The sequence below is a fragment of the Microchirus variegatus genome, assembly GCF_963457635.1.
Source record: "Microchirus variegatus genome assembly, chromosome: 10".
Classification (NCBI taxonomy): Eukaryota; Metazoa; Chordata; class Actinopteri; order Pleuronectiformes; family Soleidae; genus Microchirus; species Microchirus variegatus.
In genome coordinates, this window is record NC_139811.1 from 25,135,823 (window position 1) to 25,155,742 (window position 19,920).

Consider the following 19,920-nt stretch of genomic DNA (forward strand, 5'->3'; position numbering starts at 1 on the left):
TTCTGACATCACAATGCAACCCGTTGATAGGTAGTGTTCATTAACAAATCAATGACAACATAATGATAACATTTAATCGAACCACACTCCTATCTGTAATTACATTTTAGATAGCCATAATAGCATTTCTCCTTGTCAAAATTGTATTCTCACTAGTCAGAATGGTAAATAAAGATATCCACAATAACATTCTTACTAGTGGAAATGTATTTCAAGATATCTACAACTTTGATTGTACTAGTCAAAACCACATTTAAGATATCTAAAAATCCTTAAAAAGTGTAAGTGGCCGTTTTATCATTTAATCGCTAGACTGGATATGTATTACAGATATCTGTAATTCAATTCTTCCTCGTCAAAAAGAACATTTCAGATATCCATAATGACATTCTTCCTATCCAGAATTTTAATTTCAGATATCTACAACGTCATTCTTCCTAGGACACTTTTGCCATTCATGTGTATTGGGCTTTCGATTTCAGATATCCACAACATCATTCTGGATATCTAGAATGAACATTCTGGATATCTGCAATAGAATTCTTACTAGAAGAAACTCCCATTTCAGATATCTTCAATCCAATTGTTACAAGTCATCATTTTCATTTACAGAAATTGTAATGAAACCACACTGAAGTGACGTCATTTGTCCTAGGAAGAATGACATTTTGGATAGGAAGAATTGAATTACAGATATCTGTAATACATACCAGTCTAGTTATTAAATGTTAAAACGGCTACCCCTAATTTTTTTACTCATAAGTCTACTCTTAGCAGGGTTCTTAAGAGTAATTCTATAAGACGCTTGATAAATACGACCCCAGGGGTCTGCAACCTGTGGCTCTAGAGCAGGGGTCACCAACCTTTTTGAGATGAGAGCTACCTTAAGGGTAAAAAATAATATGGAGGGCTACCATATAATATTTTTTTGTTTGTTTACCATTTAAATGATTAATATTATGCATTCAACTGCATACACATTCATTCCAGTGCTTACTCCTAACGATTACCAGTTTTTATAAACAATATCAAAGATATTTTACTGAGCAATCATACGGATACATGCAAGTGAGGTGAAGTGAAGTGAGCCCGCGGGCACCATATTGGCTGCCTGCGGGCTACCCGGTGCCCGCGGGCACCACGTTGGTGACCCCTGCTCTAGAGCCTCATGTTGCTCTTCAGCCCCTCTGTAGTGGCTCCTTCGAGCTTTGAAGTAAAAAAAATGTTCATGGTTTTTACACTTTTTTTTGTCAAGTTAAAGGCATAAATAAAAGTGTTTTTGATATTTTGTCAGTCACATCCAATTGAACCCCCCCCCCCCAAAGCCATTAAAGTAATGTGTACATGAAGAAGTCCTGTCCATCTTTAGTTCCATGTACTTCTAGATCCATGCAGAGTTTCTCAGACATAAACTACATACAATTGTACATAAAATTGAATTTCAAAGTCGTTTTTATACACTTTAGAGATTGCGTATCAACTTGCGACAAACTGTAGTGCTTTAAATATAGTATATATGTGTTAAAAAATTTATTTTATCTGAATCTTCATTTTAAAGATCAAATGGCTCTTTTTATCCTAAAGGTTGCAGACCCATGTCCTAGACGGAAGGATAGACCACAGGTTTTGTTGGACAAGCAACGCAGCAATGTCATTTAATTTTGCATAATGTTCACAGCGGTTTGATGGTGAGCTTGTCCCATTTGAGTTCCATTTACAGTTTGCATTACATGAACTGGAGCAACTGTTTCTGCTTAACAACTGGTGGTTGTAGTTTTGGAGCAGACAAACCAGGAACATGAACCTTTTAATGCATTTTATCAGGCACAAAGGTGTTGGCGTAGGGATTTATTTCACTCGCGCCATGAGAGTTGCTCCTTTCAAAATAAGAGTTCATGCCGTTTGAATGTTTTGAGCCACACTGTGACCTGATTTCCAAGACTTGAAGCTTTGCCTTTGTTGCTGCCAGTTCCGTTATGAGCTCAAGTTGCTCCTTTTCTCTCCTCAGCTTTTCCTGTTGCGCTTCTATTTGATGTTTCCTTTTTTGCTCAGCGATGCGCTCCACAAGCGCTGCCTTATCAGCCTCAGCTTTGATGCGTGCAGATGATGTTGATGAAGTTGGTGACAGCCGGGAGCTCGCACTTGAAACATTGGAGGCACTATCTGAGGCGATTCTAGGGTCTGTAGGGGCCCTAAGCAAAAATTCCCAGGGGGCCCTTCCAACTGGTGTTCATCACCATTATGTTATAAATAATCTGACACCAACGAAAAATGTATGAGTTAAAAATATTGTTCTTTTTTTCGAAATGAATGAAATAACATGGAAAAACCTTGTAATTAAAAGTATGTGAAAATATAAATGTAAAGAACAATAAAATACTGTAAATAGCCTTAAAAACTAAATACACTGTAAAGAACCCACATTATACAACAAGATAAATATATAGAATAAAATACTGTAAAAAAAAAAACATATGAACTGAGTAAAAAAGATATGCATTACACTGCAAATAATCCTCTTCATTTTCCAACTTGCAGAACGATAACTTCACACAGGTTAAAGTGAGGTGGGGCCCCTTTAGGGAGGTTTCCTACTGAGATGTCATTTGCAAATCGCCTATTGTTGTTTAAGGGGGACTTGGAGGCGGCTGGTCACTGCACATTTCAGTAAAAACAGCCCTCAGGCTTCGTGTGTCGGGGGCCCCCTATCGACTCGGGGCCCCAAGCAGTTGCCTGCCTTGCCTGTTCACAAGCTGCGCCTCTGGGCACTATCTTCAGGATTTATTCCATCAGCAACTAAGTATCTCATAATAATGACTTAGCATCTGAAAATTATGACTTAGTATCTCATAATAATGACTTAGTATCTCAACATTATGAATAAGTATCTCATAATAATGACTAAGTATCTCATAATAATGACTTAGCATCTCATAATAATGACTTAGTATCTCAAAAGTATCACTTATTATCTCATAATAATGACTTAGTATCTCAAAATTATGACTTAGTATCTCATAATAATGACTTAGTATCTCAACATTATGACTTAGTATCTCATAATAATGACTTAGTATCTCAACATTATAACTTAGTATCTCACAACAATGAATTAGCATCTCATAATAATGACTTAGTATCTCAAAATTATGACTAAGTATCTCATAATAATGACTTTGTATCACATAATAATGACTTTGTATCACATAATGATTTAGTATATCACAATAATGACTTAGTATCTCAACATTATGACTTAGTATCTCATAATAATGACTTAGTATCTCAACATTATAACTTAGTATCTCACAACAATGAATTAGCATCTCATAATAATGACTTAGTATCTCAAAATTATGACTAAGTATCTCAAAATAATGACTTTGTATCACATAATAATGACTTTGTATCACATAATGATTTAGTATATCACAATAATGACTTAGTATCTCAACATTATGACTTAGTATCTCATAATAATGACTTAGTATCTCAACATTATAACTTAGTATCTCACAACAATGAATTAGCATCTCATAATAATGACTTAGTATCTCAAAATTATGACTAAGTATCTCAAAATAATGACTTTGTATCACATAATAATGACTTTGTATCACATAATGATTTAGTATATCACAATAATGACTTAGTATCTCACAATAATCACGTAGTATCTCACAATAATGACTGAGCATCTCATAATAATGACTTGTAACTCACAATAATGACTTAGTATCTCACAATAATGACTTAGCATCTCATAATAATGACATAAATTATAACGAATATTAGAAAACTAAAATTAAAAAAGCGAAAATACACTGTAAAAAAAAGAAGCACTTGCATGATCAACTTACATTAATATATTACAATAGTATATTGTATATATTAAGTAGACTGTATTCATTTTCATTCAATTGTCTTCTTCTGTTTTTTTAATGCACAACTGAAGAAAGAAGCACTTGCCCTTAACTTGGTCTCATACGACAGTATGAGAGCGCCCTCTAAAGGCCATGTAGAGTGCCCGCCTCTTTCCTATCATAGTTGAATAATAATAGTGTTGCTCACGTTGAATAAGTATAACAATTCATACTTTAAATAGATATATATATTAAATACTTGATCTGAGTTTTTTATTTTTTATTTATTTGGTTATTTATTAGTGTTGCTCACTTTATTATATACTTTAAATTGTAAAAAAAATGGTAGTTTTATTAATGTGCTTCAGTGTATTTCATTATGTAGGGTTTTGTATTGTCACCGTGAGTCTGACATGTGGTTTGTTGACAGCTGATATATTCCCCTGCCTGACCGCCAGAGGGCAGTATCTCTATATAATATTCCATGATCATAAGAAAGCTTGAGGGGCTGAAACACATTCCTGTAAGGATTGTGTTTTTTTTTTGTAAACTGCAGTTCACCCTTTGTTACTTATCATTTTTCTCCATTACTAAATCAAAACTAAAACTCACAATTTGTCTCTGGTGTAATCTGCACTTTCTCATGGTTAGACACTTTGAAACATGAAAAACCAATTAAACAAAACAATTAATAAAAAAAATAAAAATAATAATTAACATTAACATCTTGATGCCCCGGTCTATAAACCCTTGCTTGTTTTTTACTTAGGCAAATCTGATTTATGTATATTAAAGGAGACGTTATGCAAAATCAACTTTTTAATAATTTTAATAGTTATATTTGGGACTTCCGCACTCATTGCTATGTCACTCTGAGACATTCCTGGAATTGTTGTCCAGGAATGTCACTTGTTGAGAGTGCAGGCGAGGGCTATAGTATCCGTAAGAGCAGGAAAAGGAACACACCTAATATATTTATTTATAGTAATAGTTTATGCATCCCACTCTTATTAATGCTTTGTACAATATGCTTTACATATTAATAATGCTTAATACTAATAATGCTTTATACAATATTAAGTTAAAAAAATATTAACACCTTTAGGATTCAATCCTGGCACAATCCTGGCACAAATCCACCTACTTAACCACTGGACTATCACTGATATTCGTTTGTGTGGCAGAAGAATATGTATGGATGTATTGGCTCAACCAGAGACAGTTCTCAGTCAGATATATTCGGAAACCGTTTTTAACCATGATGAGGGTTGCCAACTTCCTGAAATATAAATAAGGGACACCTCATTGGCAGGGCCACATTTTTCAGCCCCTCTTTTTGTGAGTGAAACGATTTTTTAACTATTTGACTCGAACCTGAATTAAATAAGATGCATATTTTGAGTGACATGAACACATGGAAAACAAATAATCATCCAGTAATTCACTTTAATACAAAATAACAAAATTAACTGAATAAAATAAGCCATGTCCTGCTTAACTTAAAACTGTATAAATGAATATAAAACAATAGCTAGAAAGCAGAACATTCATCCTGTACTCAACTCAACTTCTCAACTCATCTTTATTTATAGAGCGCTTTAGGCAGCTAAAGCTGGTACAAAGTGCTTAACAGTACAATAAATAAAACATGGCACATAAAACATAGGAGACAAAATAAAAACAATAAAACTATAAAACAGTAACAATGTTTAAATAATAAAAAAACAATAAAACTATAAAACAATAAAAATGTTTAAACAATAAAACACTAAAACAAGAGCAGAGTCTCATGCTGAGTTGAACGCAGAAGAATAAAAATGTGTTTTAAGATGAGTTTTAAAAATGGACAGTGAGGGGGCCTGTCTAATATGAAGCGGGAGGGCGTTCCAAAGTTTGGGACCGGCAATGGAGAAAGCTCTTTCCCCTCTGAGCTTCCGTTTAGACCTCGGTACCTCCAGGAGCAGCTGGTCAGCTGACCTGAGGCACCGAGCAGGAGTGTAAGGATGGAGAAGCTCAGAGAGGTAAGGCGGGGCAAGACCATTTAAAGATTTAAAAACAAATAAAAGAATCTTAAAATGGACTCTAAAATGCACAGGCAGCCAGTGAAGGGAGGCCAAAATGGGAGTAATGTGCTCCCTCTTACGTGCTCCAGTTAAGAGGCGAGCAGCAGCGTTCTGGACCAACTGGAGACGTGAGAGGGAGGACTGGCTGACTCCAAGATAAAGAGCGTTACAGTAATCCAGCCGAGATGTAACAAAGGCATGGATTACTGTTTCAAAGTGCTTTTGTGAGAGAAAAGGCCTCACCTTTGCCAGCTGCCTGAGGTGAAAAAAGCTGGACAGTAATAGTGCACATTTTTAGTGCAATAACAAAAGTGCAATCTTGTCAACATATTTGTGCCTCAAAGGCTATTGAGGTAAAACAACAACTTATGAACTCAACAACTCAATGCCACATTATGTGGAGACAAGAGTCTACTTTTTCCACTTGTATTTCTTCTGAGCTCTTGCTGCAGTGAGGAGTTGTTTGTCTTTGAGTGCTACGGAGTAAAACTCTGAGCAAGACAGTTCATAATTGAGGCTGACATTGAGCTCACCTTTAATTAATCCAGTGGAACATTTGTTCCACACATCAGTTATAATTTTGTAATAATAATCTGACCGTGGTGACAGTGGCCTCATTTCAACATTAATTCCAAAATGTATACCACCCAAGTTTATGGCTTCTTGCTTCACAACTTTATTTAACTATTTGGTCAAAAAAAATAACAATCCTGAGTACTGTGTAAAAGTACCCCATCCCCATATTGTTAAATATCAAATCATCCTAGTAAATAGTAGTAGTCATCAGTAAGAATAATGTACAATGTATTACTGACATCATCTTGTCTGTCTGTCATCTACTCACAAATTAATATATTTAATTATATTCTTCTGTAAACTGTATATTGGACATGAAGTACAGATAACATAAACATATACTGTAGGTTCAATTAGCAATAGGCTATCATTAATATAAGTATAAATAAATTTAAAGTTGAGTGTAATGACTATGGAACTGGTGGGAATTACAATGAATGTCAGATTTGGTTAAATGTTGTCATGCCATTTTCATTTGGCTTTAGTCTTTGGAGATGCATAGCATTAGCCTACAAGGGATATTGTATACTATGTGATGTGTAGATAGGTAGTAATATAGAAGAAATATAGGGGTAATTACATAAATAAAAATATAAAAGTGGTTAGTGAAACATTACAGGTCATATTGGTATTTATTTTGATCAACAATTATATTCTAGCCTCCTTTGAGGACCATTTGGTTTTTGTAACCTGACAGAGGTGACGTCTGATGGTGGTGACAAAAACCTACTCTTTCACATGATTAGCATGAGTTGTTCACATTAGCCATCTTGTATCCCTTCTGTTGCTAGCTACTTCAGACCTCTTCTTAAAAAGTTTACATTTATTGTCATAATCTAATTTAATATTTTTATACGACAGAGACGGTGTTGACATGTTATGGTTGTGACAGTAGCAGTGTCCAAAAATATAAACAAGCTTAAGAGATAAAAGCAAACCTACAGGAGCTTGAGTGACCTTGAAGCATGCAGTAGAGCTGAAGGTTTGAAAATGGGGTCCTCAGGAATGTAGTTGACCTTTTAGTTACCTGTTTTATTGCTTTTTATAAATATCTGACGGTGGTGACGAATATGTGGGACACATTTTGAGCAACCACAAAATAATAGTAAATATTGTTCAAAACTCACTGTTTGTAGATTTTAATACATATTTCAATGTACCCTTTAAAGTGGTAAAGATATTATTCAATTCAATTATTACTTTTTGTTTTTTTTAATCAAGTTCAAATGATTATCTCCTACCCGAGGACAACTGATTTTGCAGGCAGTGGGCCAGCATATAATCATTAAATTAATGAAAATGAAAAATAAACCTATAAAAGGACCTTACATATGTGCAAAGGACTCCCTGATTATGATGTTGATTCTTTTTATTAATGAAAATGTTATTAATTCTCAACAGAATTAGCACTTTTCTTAGTGGGACATGTTTTTGCCAAAGTTTCGAGAATCAGTGATTTATTTTAATTATAGATTATGTGTACAGATCACATTCATATGTGTGTATATATATTTTTTTGTAATGTAAAAGCACTTTGTAAACTGTTGTTTTTAAATGTGCTACACAAATAAAGGTATTATTATTATTATAATCTATAGGTGCATTACTGCCCCCAGAAAATAGGCCCTGTAGTTTCCTGTGACTCATTTGTATTTAAAGAGACAGACACTCAAAACCGAGAGTTCTGAACAGGGCTGATTTGACAGGGTGATTGATTTCATCATTAAAGGAATACTTCACTGATTAGCATATGGCTTTGTATTGCTAGAATAGCATTATTACTTTTTAGAAAGTATGCTTCCCTCCCTCAGTTTTCCCCTGATCTCTAAAAAATATAGTATTTGTGGTCACCTCCGATGACGTAATATGACGCGTTACGCACAACGTCGAGAATTGAACTACAACATTAGTTCTGCACTTTTTGGACTCACCCATAGGGGGACGAGACTTCCCACAATGGACGAGACTTCATTCCCAGAATGTAAACACAGTGTCCGCCATCTTTGCTAAAAGTTACCACCGGCTCTTTAATTTGGCCTTGTAACTTGGTCCGGCCGCGGTAGAGTCTTGAGTCGCCACTCGTTCCAACTCGGCCAGGCGGGCAAAGGGGGAGGGGCGTCGGTCCGGTGGATGAAGGAAACGGGATAAACGGCTGCCTCAGTATAAAGTGAGTATTTTCTTTTATATTTATTTTTACCACCGTATTTATCCATGTTTATATGTAACGCCAGCTAATGTAAGAAGAGATACTTCGATTGGCTAACGCTATAATCATTGTTTTACAGACAGTCATATCACCGAACAGCTTACCGTCACTGAAGTGGATCCACAGACTGGGGAAAGACGATCGTCTTGTTTTACCTGCCTGTGTTGTTCAGAAGAACATACGCAGCTCTTGAAAACATTACTGTGTCTATGACGACTGTTGATAATAAGTCCAAGTAATAAAAGTAATTTTTCTTTTTATGACTATTAATATTAAAAATGTAAATTCATATATGTTGTGGTTTATTTTCTAGCCCTTAGTGTTCCTCCATTACAGTATTATTAGATGAAAAGTGATATAATTTGGAGAAAAGGGTTGATAAACACATCAGAATTAGAGCTACTTTGTTTATTGATGACAACTGCATCATTTTTTATGTGTAAATCTAACTTGTCTAGTATAATAATATAACAAAACCAGTAACTATTCAGCCTCTTTCCACAAGTCTTTACTTTACACAGGTGTACAAATGCATGCAGGGTGTGAAGGTGAAAAAAATTACTTTATTATTCACAAAGGAAAATGTTTTACCATCATATTCAAGAGTACAAATTAAGAGCCAAATCTAAAAGCAAAAAATGCAAACAAAAAATAAATAATGAAACATGTAGGGCGGTGTCAGAATCTGATGTGGGACAACTGGAGGCATCACAGTGGTGAAGAGGAGCAGAGCTGGATGCTGTGAAGAGTTTCTCCAAGACTTGATTAAACCATGCTTCAACTGTAAAGGACAAGGAATACAATTACACATAAAATATGAACCAAGATTTTACTTTTTTCAGAAAAACAAACCTTTCAGCAAAATATACAAACTGGTTGAGCTGTGGACATTATACTGTTGTCTATATAGGCGTCTTGAACAAACATGAATAACAATAAAACATTTGAATAACACTGACATTATTTTCCAGCGAAAGCAAGGTGACTTTACTTTGCTAACAGATTATGTGTATATAACGTGTGTGTAATTTAACTTACCTCTCAGTGACGTCTTCCTGCTCGAAATGGAGCGTGAACCCTCTTCTCAAAAACGCCAAAGAAGCTTAGCATAGCTTAGCATAGCCGACTTGAAGCTTTAACCCATTGGTTCTCAAAGTGCGGCCCAGGGGCCAATGGCGGCCTGCAGAAACATTTCTGGTGGTCCGCAATGAATTACAGTTGATAGTTTTAATCCAGGAGCTACTAAGCTTGTTAAATGTTCATTGGACATTACCGGATACAGACCAATAAGTGTAAACTGTAGAACTGCAATCTGGTCACTAAAATGATTACAAATAGTATTTCTTTCTGTTTTATTTCCTTTTTTTTCCCTTTGGCGGCCCTCAGTCCATCGTTGGGTTCCTAAATTGGCCCTCAGGCATCAAAACTGAGAACCCCTGCTTTAACCGCTCGGACTCTCTGACAGGCAAATAATGGGAACTTACTGCTTGTCCTTTCCTTGTTTTTACTGCACGTCCCGGTAAAATTTAGTAGCATAGAAAAAAAAACCTGTGTAATTTGCAGGTCCGTAATGTACTCGCCAACTAATTCATCAATGTGTAAAGTTTACACAACTCACGCCATCTGCTTCACTGTAGTAATGGAGGCGAGGCAACGCTGCAGTGCAGCGAGAGTTCTAGCCGGAAGTAAGCGTGGCACACAGAGCATTCTGGGAGTTGTTGTTGTTTGTCTACATGAGCGATAAATACATTTTTCTGCCTTTCTCGGCCAAGAAGGCACTTTCTTCAAATATTATTTCACATTTCTACTCTGTAGATGACCCTTTTTAATAGACATTCAACTTCCCAGCGGATGTTCATTAGGACACCAGGGAACTAGGTTAACTAATAGGCTATAAGGAACTCTCTCTCTCTCTGTTTCTCTGTAGTGTTGAGACTCAAACTCGGGCCGCGGGCCACATGTGGCCCCCCAGTCGATATCCTGTGGCCCTACATTTACTATGATAGTCACATTTATTTCATTTATGAAAATGATACATTGAAAACTGGATTATTTGTGAATTTAAATAATAACATAACAATCATTAAAATAATGTTTTTTGTTCTATTTCAGTGACACCACCACAGAAAAAGAGAAGCTGCAGTATTTTCGGTTATTGTGACGGCCTCAACAGTAATAAAAGTTACACATTGGACCTACTATTTAAAATAGTTGGATTGATTGTTCATTATGCACTGAAGAAGCTTTAACATGTGGGTTTTATTGTTTTTATTGTTTCACTGTGTGCTGCTGGCGTCTAAAACATGTTGAGTGGTTCATTTTTTCAGTTGTATTGACTGGTCATTGCTTCGACCACGGCGATCAGAAACTTCTGCCACGTGGCTTGGACGTGAGCGTCAAACACGTTCTTCAGTTTACAGGCAATGGTGATAGTGATGCAGTCGGCCAACATCTGTGGACAGAATAAAGACATATCACGTGTGTGTGGGTGTGTGTGTCACATTGTTGAGGAAAAAAAAGCAGTCTTAATTGGGGTAATTCTTACACACTGGACCTTTTAAAGGGCTGTTTCACATTTTTTCCCACTTGGTCACTTGAAGAATAAACTTAAAATCATTCTGATGCCACTATGTTTGTTTAATTTCAACCAAATTTGACCAGATTTTTAAATGTATTTATTTATTTAAAATGTTCCCAACAATTGTGTTAAGAAGTAGTTTGTTGAGGGTCTTAAATGTAGGCACAAATGGCATTGTTCGGGCAGAAATGGCGTCAATGATGATTTTTATTTTTATCACCACAAGGTATTGATCATCCAGTGCGCATGGTTTAAAAAAATTAGTACAAAAAAAGAAAACTATAGAAACAAAATACTGAATAAATGAAAAAAACTAGGACTATAATCAGTCAAAGTAAATAACGCACTAGGTGCAGCAAGGCTTTACCAAGGTATATACACAATACCTTTTTAGCACTATAGGAACCAGCAAGTATGGCATCACTTCTATTCCCTAATGAAGCTCCACCATATTTATCCCTTTGGGAAACCCACCCTTAAAGGGACACTGCGTAGTATTTAGGGGTTTATATAACCCAAAATCCACTTTTTTATACATATTATGTGCTCCTGCATTGTCTAGTCGCTGTATAATATTCTTTGTTTCATTTTTGTAGTGTTTCAAAAAGTCATGTAAAATAACATGGTCGCGGGCTGCTACTGCATTGCCACGACGCCATGTTTCTACGGGAGCCTGTAAAGACATACGCGAGAAGACAAATCAAGCGTCGCTTTACTTGTTGCGGAAGTCCCGCCTCCTCTCTCTCCGCTTCGTCTGCTACGGCCGCGGTAGCTCGCCCTCTCCCTCGCCTCACGAACCTCATCTGCTGACACGGAGAAAGACGACGAGGACGACATTTGACCGGCTGAAGATACCGTAGCGCTCAGGGAAGGGAGGGGGTGAGCAGAGGAGCAGTTCTTTGTTGTAAGTTTCAGCCTCTCCTCTAGATGGCACTATAAACTACTTACTTCACCTTTAAATGGTACCTACCACTAGGTTTCAGACAGCCAGGGGTGTTTACATTAAATTCCACAAACACACAATAAACACAATTAAAATGGTACTGGAACACAATAAACTACACATTAGGTCTAATAACTAACCTCACTGCATGGATACATGCCATAACATACAGAATACATGGTTAAACAACCCTTATTGATTTAGCGATGATGCAAGTGCGTCATTCGCGAACGCGCCCGTCCATATAGCCCTCCCGTGTTGGGAGCGTGCTTCCTAGACGCACCAGGAAATACCCGGCGAAAGAGATGGTAAGAAGTTTTACCTTTAACACATAAACTATCACATCATTCTTTAACCTCGACAATGCGTAGAGGCTTTGCGGTTCCCCTTTCAATTATTATATTACAGCTACCAAACTGAGTTTTGCCGGCGAGTGAGTGAAATGAAAATGAATGAATGAAATGCGAGTGAATACGTGGGAAAATGTTTGGTCTGCTTCAACGTCATGTATGCATCCATCGGTTAACCCTAACCCAAACTAAACCTAACGCCTAACAAAGTCAATAACAATAAATGTTAACGGGTGAACACATGCACATTGTGAACGCAAATCCATTGCTTTTATAATACGGCATCTTTGGTGCGGCCATTATACAGACGCAACATCCTCTGTTGTTGTGGGAATGAGACGTCTCAAATCCTGTGATGCTTTTATTTTATGAAGCATTTTGTTGCCTGTGGGTTGTTGTAAAGGTCATTTGTACAAACGTACGTCCTTACACAGACACACATGCAGAAATAAAGGTGTTCGACGTGCACTAATCAATTGTAGCTTTAGTTGTTTTGTTGTTCTGTGTCGTTAGAATTTACCTGAACCAAAAATGCAGGAACTGAAAATAACATTAACATTAAAACATTAAAACATTAAAATAAATGATTTTATTGTTATGGTTGATGATGTAGTATGTCTATATTTCGAGGACTCACTCGGAAGTTATCTGGATCCACGTGCATTTCTTCATAGTGACGACGACTCAGCTCGGCGTATGTCTTTTTGATGTTGTCCATGTCCTCCACAGCTCTGCCCAGGGACCGCAGCACCACTCTGCCATGTTCGGCCAACTTGGTGTTTGTCAACACAGCACTAACGGAGAACAAGTCTCCAAATTTACCAAAGTACCGCTCGGTCCAAGGGTAGGTGATCAAAACTCTGTGAATGCGAGGGATTTGTATTACTTTACAATGATTAAATGAAAATTAGCATATTTTACTGTATGTCGTGACACAGGAGTTGCGTCAGTCAGTAAGCTCAAATATTTCAATTCCTGAAGTCACAAAGTAACATATTTAATTACTTACATTTTGATTTACCTTAGTGATATAAAACGAGGCAGCAGTAGACGCTCCTGTAACTCCATGAGCTATAAATATTGATTTTCTCCATGGAATTTGGTACAGGAAATATCTATAGCTCATACAACCGCACTTCCCAAAATCCCTCCCTGTAAATTATATGACTGACTTTGAACAGATAACACTAATAAAATCATGAAAATGTGACATTTGTCAGCTGCTCCCTCCCTGCACCAAAGTCCTTAGAGAAAACGAAAGTTACGTATGTAACTACGGTTCTATGAATCCTGGATGACCGTCAGAGGCGGTGCTTTAGCACTGAATGTCTCCATTTCGCGCATGCGCAGGTCGAGTGTTTATACCAACAAAGACCGGCCAGTCTATATCTTCCGGTGACATCAGAGGATCTGTTCCTGCAGAATCTTCTCACAAGGATTCTGAGTGACAGAACTCTCTGGCAGTCAGCCAGGATTCATAGAACCGTAGTTACATACGTAACTTTTGTTCTATTTCATCCTTACTGACCGCCAGAGGCGGTGCTTTAGCACTGGATGACCCATAACAACAAAGTCATGAGGAATGCCAGTACGTACCTCAGTGAGAGTAAAGGGTAGAGGCGGCAAGGCGCCACATTCATCCTATAGAATCTGGAGAGGGTAGTTGGTGATGCCCACCAGAGCCGCCCATGATGTAGCGCCAGCCCTAATAGTTTGGCACCTCCCCTGGATGGCAGGGGATAACCACTGTTTGTACACCTGAGTGATGACGTCCATAATTCTGTGCGAGAGTCGCTGTTTGGAGGGAGCATGGTCTTTAATAGGACGACATAATAGAGAAACAGCTGTTCTGACCGTCTCAAGCTTGCGGTCAAAGTTATATAGACTCTTAAGGCCTGGACAGGGCACGGCAGTCCTGACCTTTCCTCCCCTGCTGAGGGGATAAACTGTGCCAGGATTAAGGTTTGACGATGACAGAACCTTAGGAAGTAAAGCCCATATCCGGCCACAGAGTGACCCCTGAGCCATCTGAGTCTGAGTTCGACCTCAGACATGAGTCACTCACAGAGAGAGCATGTAGCTCCTCAACACTCCTTGATGAAGTGATGGTGAGGAGAAAGGCAGTTTTAGCAGACATTTACTTCAGCCTTGAGGCTCCCTTTAAGAAAAGGGACACGAGTCTGTGGCACCCCACAGTGTAGTCATTGACTTGAGTGTGTCAAGAGGAAAAGACCGCCACATAAGCCCTCCCGTCCGCAGTTCAGGAGTGGCTGTAGGAACTACAGAATTGTTGTAGTTGTATAGTACACGGGGTAGTCGCCCCTGTCGGAGGCAGAAACAGTTTACACCTGTTCACATACTGCATTTGGGTAGAAAGTGCCTTAGCGTTCAGTATGGTACGTTGGGGTGTGTCTGAACATTCTGCCAGGAGGTCGTACCCTGCAGTGGCCAAACCCAGAGCTGGATGTGATGAGGGTCAGGATGCCAGACCTGGACCCCTAACTCCATCCAACCTGTTGGCAAGACGTAAAATGTGTCATCTCTGGCCAGAAGTGGGGGCCACCAGTAGCAGGCTGTGGCCCTGCTGGAGGACCCTCTGCAGTATTTGAGGAATCAGAGGCTCTGTGTGAAGGCATAGATATGAGCCTCTGGGCAATCGTGGGCAGAGCATCCTGGCCCAGAGGGCTGGCCTTCTCTGTCAAGCAGAACCAGAGGGAGCAATGGGTCGACTCCTCTGTGGCAAAGAGATCTGCCTGCCGAAAACATCCCAGATATTGAGTACCACCTCTACGTCAGAGTGTGTACAATTATGTCAGACATTGTCCGACCATACTAGCACATGCCTCTCTCTCAGGAACTGAAGAAAAAGCTGCAGTGCCATGTGCACTGCCCGTATCTGTGATGGATGCATCTGTTGTGACAGTCTCCCGAAGGGATGTAATGGAGCCCATGGGCATGCCCTGAAGAAGAAACAATCTCCCCCTCCGTGGGGCCAGAGCAGGCAGGAGGCCAAGGAGGCAGTGTTGTGATGCCTTAAGCTTCCTGTGCTGGTGCCGCTTGGCATCCAAGTGGAAAACTGTTCGGCCACCTCTGAAGGGGGCGTAGTGACAGCAAACCTAAGGGAGCCACAGTGGCAGCAGCCGTAAGCTTGCCTAAGAGGCGCATATACTGGACATAGCGCAAGCAGCAGCCCTTCTGAAGAGGAGAAGGAGGTGGAGGATGTCATCCACACGCCGAGGTGATGGACAGGCCCTCATGGCAACGGCATCCAGATTGATATTTCACATTACTCTGTGAGGAAACCAGGTAGCTCATTGTGAAAATCACTCTGAGAGCGAGCTGGGCCACATGTGAGAGGAAAATCGCTGTGTTGGGGGCGTTGGAACTGAAATTTGTACCCATGGGGTTAAGGTGGAATCACCTAAGGGCCCGTGCTGAAAGCAGCCCAGTAGCTGAGCTGCTGCTGGGAAAAAGAAACCGATAATCAGCCCCGGACTCTCACCTGAGATAGCCACTGGTGGCGATTCTGCGGCGCAGTGGGGGAGCTGGGGGCCATGCGAATGGTGGCACCCATGGAGTTGTCCCCGCCACTGCTGGCTGAGGAGCGGGAGCTCGCCCCAGAGGTGTGTGAGGCAGCTTCCTGGGGAACCACATTGGCCCCATAGTTGGTGAACTTGGTGGCTGAAACCGCCACGGAGAGCACATCCTGGGAGCGGGAGTGAGAGCACTGCCTTCACCGACATACAAAACTACAACTGAAGGTGGGTACAAAACGGCGGTGTATCGATTAGGCAGACGCTAGGTCAAGGAAGCAATCCTGACCGCCAGCGCCCTAACTAAAGAACACAAATGTCGGGAGAGAGAGCGCACACGCTGTCTTCACCAACACATGAGAAACCAAAGCGAACGGTACTCACTGTACAGTTACTTACAGATAACAGTAGTACAAATGCCAGGAGAGGGAGCGAGTACACTGGCTTCACCGACATATGTATAATGTACAGATTAAGCAGACGCTAGGTTAAGCAAGCAGTGCTGACACGAGCGCCTGTGACTAAAACACAAATGTCGGAGAGCGCACACGCTGCTTGCACCGATACATGACAGTAAAAAAGAGAGGCAGTACACGTTGTACGGTTACTCATAGATACAGCAGAAGTACGGATGACGGGAGAGGGAGCGAGTACACTTACTTCACCAACATACAACTACAAGGAAAGGCGGGGACAACCAGCTGTGTATCGATTACGCAGACGCTAGGTCAAGCAGGCAAAGCTGACCACTAACGCCCGTAACTAGAGACGCAAATGTCAGGAGAGAGAGCGCACACGCTGTCTTCATAACGTGGGAAAGTAAAGATAAAAAGCGGTACACGTACAGACGCTAGGTCGAGCAGGCAATGCTAACCGTTAGCGTCCCGTAACTAAATACAGAAATGTTTGGAGAGAGAGCGAGTACAAAGCCTTCACCGACCTAATTTATCAGAGAAGACATACTCTCAAAGGAGGCGAAAGACGCCTGGTATACTCAGCCAGTTGTAGCCTTGGCTGATCCAACTTCTATTTCGGGGTGTCCACAGCGAACTGCGAAGAACCTCCAGTCTCCGCTCGTCGCAGCCCTTTGTGGGCGAGCAGCTCGCAGCTCCGACAGATTGTCACAAGGCTACCAGCGACGAAGCGGCAATGAACGCTTTTAGTTCAGCTAGAATTCGCTGACATGCGTCTAACTGCGAATCGAGAAGGTGAAAAGGAACAGATCCTCTGATGTCACCGGAAGATATAGACTGGCCGGTATCATCAGGGGTCAAGGGTGACTTTGTTGGTATAAACACTCGACCTGCGCATGCGCGAAATGGAGACATTCAGTGCTAAAGCACCGCCTCTGACGGTCAGTAAGGATGAAGTAAAATCGCTGATTCTATGTCATGACACACAGATGCTGATGGTCTACTGCTGCCTCCATTACAAAGTTCAAATATACTTGTAATATTTAATTTGAATTTACTGTGACATAAATTTGCTAAATAAGGCAGCAGTAGACCAGCTGCTCCTGTAACTCCATGAGCTAAAAATGCAGATTTCCTCTATGGACTTTGGTACAGGAAGTACCCCCCCCCCCCCCCAACCACCACCTCCACCGCTACCACCTGGGGCCCTTAAAATATCTAGAAGTGCCCCTGAATGATAACATTATTATACACAGTTAAAAAAAAAAAACAGAACACTATTATGCACAATTTAAAAAAAAACAGCAGCTGTAATAAATTTACAATAAAATAATACCTTTTCAATGCTTCGGGTCCGATCTCATCAATGTCAACTTTCTCCCACACAGCTCTGACAATGCTGCGCTCCTGCTCTGTGAACTTCACCATGACATCAGCATCAGTGGGGTACACAAACAAACACAGTCACAGCTGCTGTTTGCTGCGTCACAACATCAACGCTGAGTCAGCAGAATCTGCCCACATCATCATGATGACCATGCTGATAAAGATGATGGAGGAAAAGTTATTTTTTTCTTTATTTTAAACATGGTTTAAACACAAGGTTTTCAAACAGCTATTTTTCCACCTGTACAGGTAAAGTGAACAAACACTTGTATAAAATATCAAGTTAATACGGTAAAACACATGTAATGTGACTGTAAAAAAGTGTGTTTTTATGTCAAATTTTCTGCTCTTTGCTGCCACGAGAAGAAGCTGCCAAACTGAGATTATAACGTGTCATCATTATCTCATTAATTCAGGCTCCCTCCACCCAAATAAATTATCTAACTTAATGTAACAAATGGGGCTAAATGTTCACCTCACATGACCTCACACGACCTGGTTTTTAGAGAAGACAGTTTGTTTTTAAAGCACATCCCTGGAATTTGTGAAAACGTGTCTGTTTACTATGATGACGAGCAGAACTGATGCATTTTATTCCATTCTCTTCAACTTTATTCATCGTGGCGGTCATTTGGTTTTCAGCATGTGTTTCAAACTCATGTTTCAGAGAACCTTAACCTAAAGTTCCCCTTTAACATTTATTTTACTTTACTAATGTTTCAGAGATCTGGGGTTAATTCCTTAACCTAAAATTCCAGTTTAACATTTATTTTACTTTACCTGGGAATTGGGAATAATTCCTTGACCTAAAGTTCTCCTTTAACATTCATATTACCTCACTTATGTTTCAGAGAACCGGAGTTAATCACTTATCTATTTTACCTAAAGTTCTCTTTCAACATTAATTACACCTCAATCTTCAGAGAACATTAGGTTATTCCTTAACTTAAATTTCTCATTCAACATTTGTTTTTTCCCGTCACTCGTTTCAGAGACCCAGGGATAATTCCTTAACCTAAAGCTTAATCTAAAGTAATTTTTCGTCTCATTCATGTTATTTTGTTTTTGATTTATGTTTCAGAGAACCAGGGTCATTTCCTTAACTTAAAGTTATCCTTTAACTTTTATTTCCCCTCACTCATGTTTCAGAGAACCGAACTTAATCCCTTAACCCAAAGTTCTCTTTCACCTAATTCGTTTTTGTTTTAAATGTGTAAATGTGTAACTGTCGAGTGTATCTTGACCAGGAAACTCTTGAAAAAGAGGATCTTAATCTCAACGGGATTGGTTAAATAAAGGCTAAATAAAAGAACTGAAATGAATTAACCGAAATGTTATGAACATTTTAGAATTTTATTTTGTTTCTACTTACTCATGTTTCAGAGAACTGCATTTTTTTTTAACTTAAAAGTTTAATTTCACCTCACTCATGTTTCAGAGAACTGAAAACCATTCAACAAATTTTATTTTGTTTCTACTTACTCATGCTTCAGAGAACTTGCCTTGACCTAAAGTTCTCCTTTAATTCACGTTTCATGAAACCAGGGTTAATAGTTTTACTTTTTACTTTTAGATTTTCATTGTTGTGCTTTAACCTTTATAATTTGCGACCAAAAAATATGTAATGCAGGTGTGTCAAACATACGGCCCGTAGGCCGAATCTGGCCCGCCAGTTGGTCGGTACTACCGAGTATTTGCATAAAATTAAAAGGTCCCAGGAATCCGTACTTGAACGCATCCTTGTAACATTATCCGAGTGGAAGAGTAAGCGATTTCCTAAGCAGACTTGAACGCAGCACTGCTCGCAAAGAGCGTGATGACGTAGTTTGTTAACGTCCGTCATTCATTGGCTGCGACGTTCGAGCGTCATGACACCAATGTGCTGCGTTACCGGCATTTAGCTCCGGTGTGGCTAACAACAGCGCTAAGCAGTTTCAGTTCGTCTGACGTTCTCTGTGCGTTGCTCTTATTTTATCAGCATTGTTGTCCCGTCAAACATAGTTATATGA

General features: G+C 39.4%; 1 protein-coding gene across 1 annotated transcript; it reads right to left on the reverse strand.

Moving 5' to 3' along the window:
* Nucleotides 1–11,007: 11,007 nt before the first annotated feature.
* Nucleotides 11,008–17,953, reverse strand: LOC310932736 (hemoglobin cathodic subunit beta-like; the record flags this gene model as incomplete). Its single annotated transcript, XM_083896081.1, has 3 exons — nt 11,008–11,160; nt 13,217–13,439; nt 17,862–17,953. The coding sequence occupies 3 exons, from the start codon at nt 17,951–17,953 to the stop codon at nt 11,032–11,034; spliced, it is 444 nt and encodes a 147-aa protein (XP_083752207.1). The 3' UTR covers nt 11,008–11,031.
* Nucleotides 17,954–19,920: the final 1,967 nt, after the last annotated feature.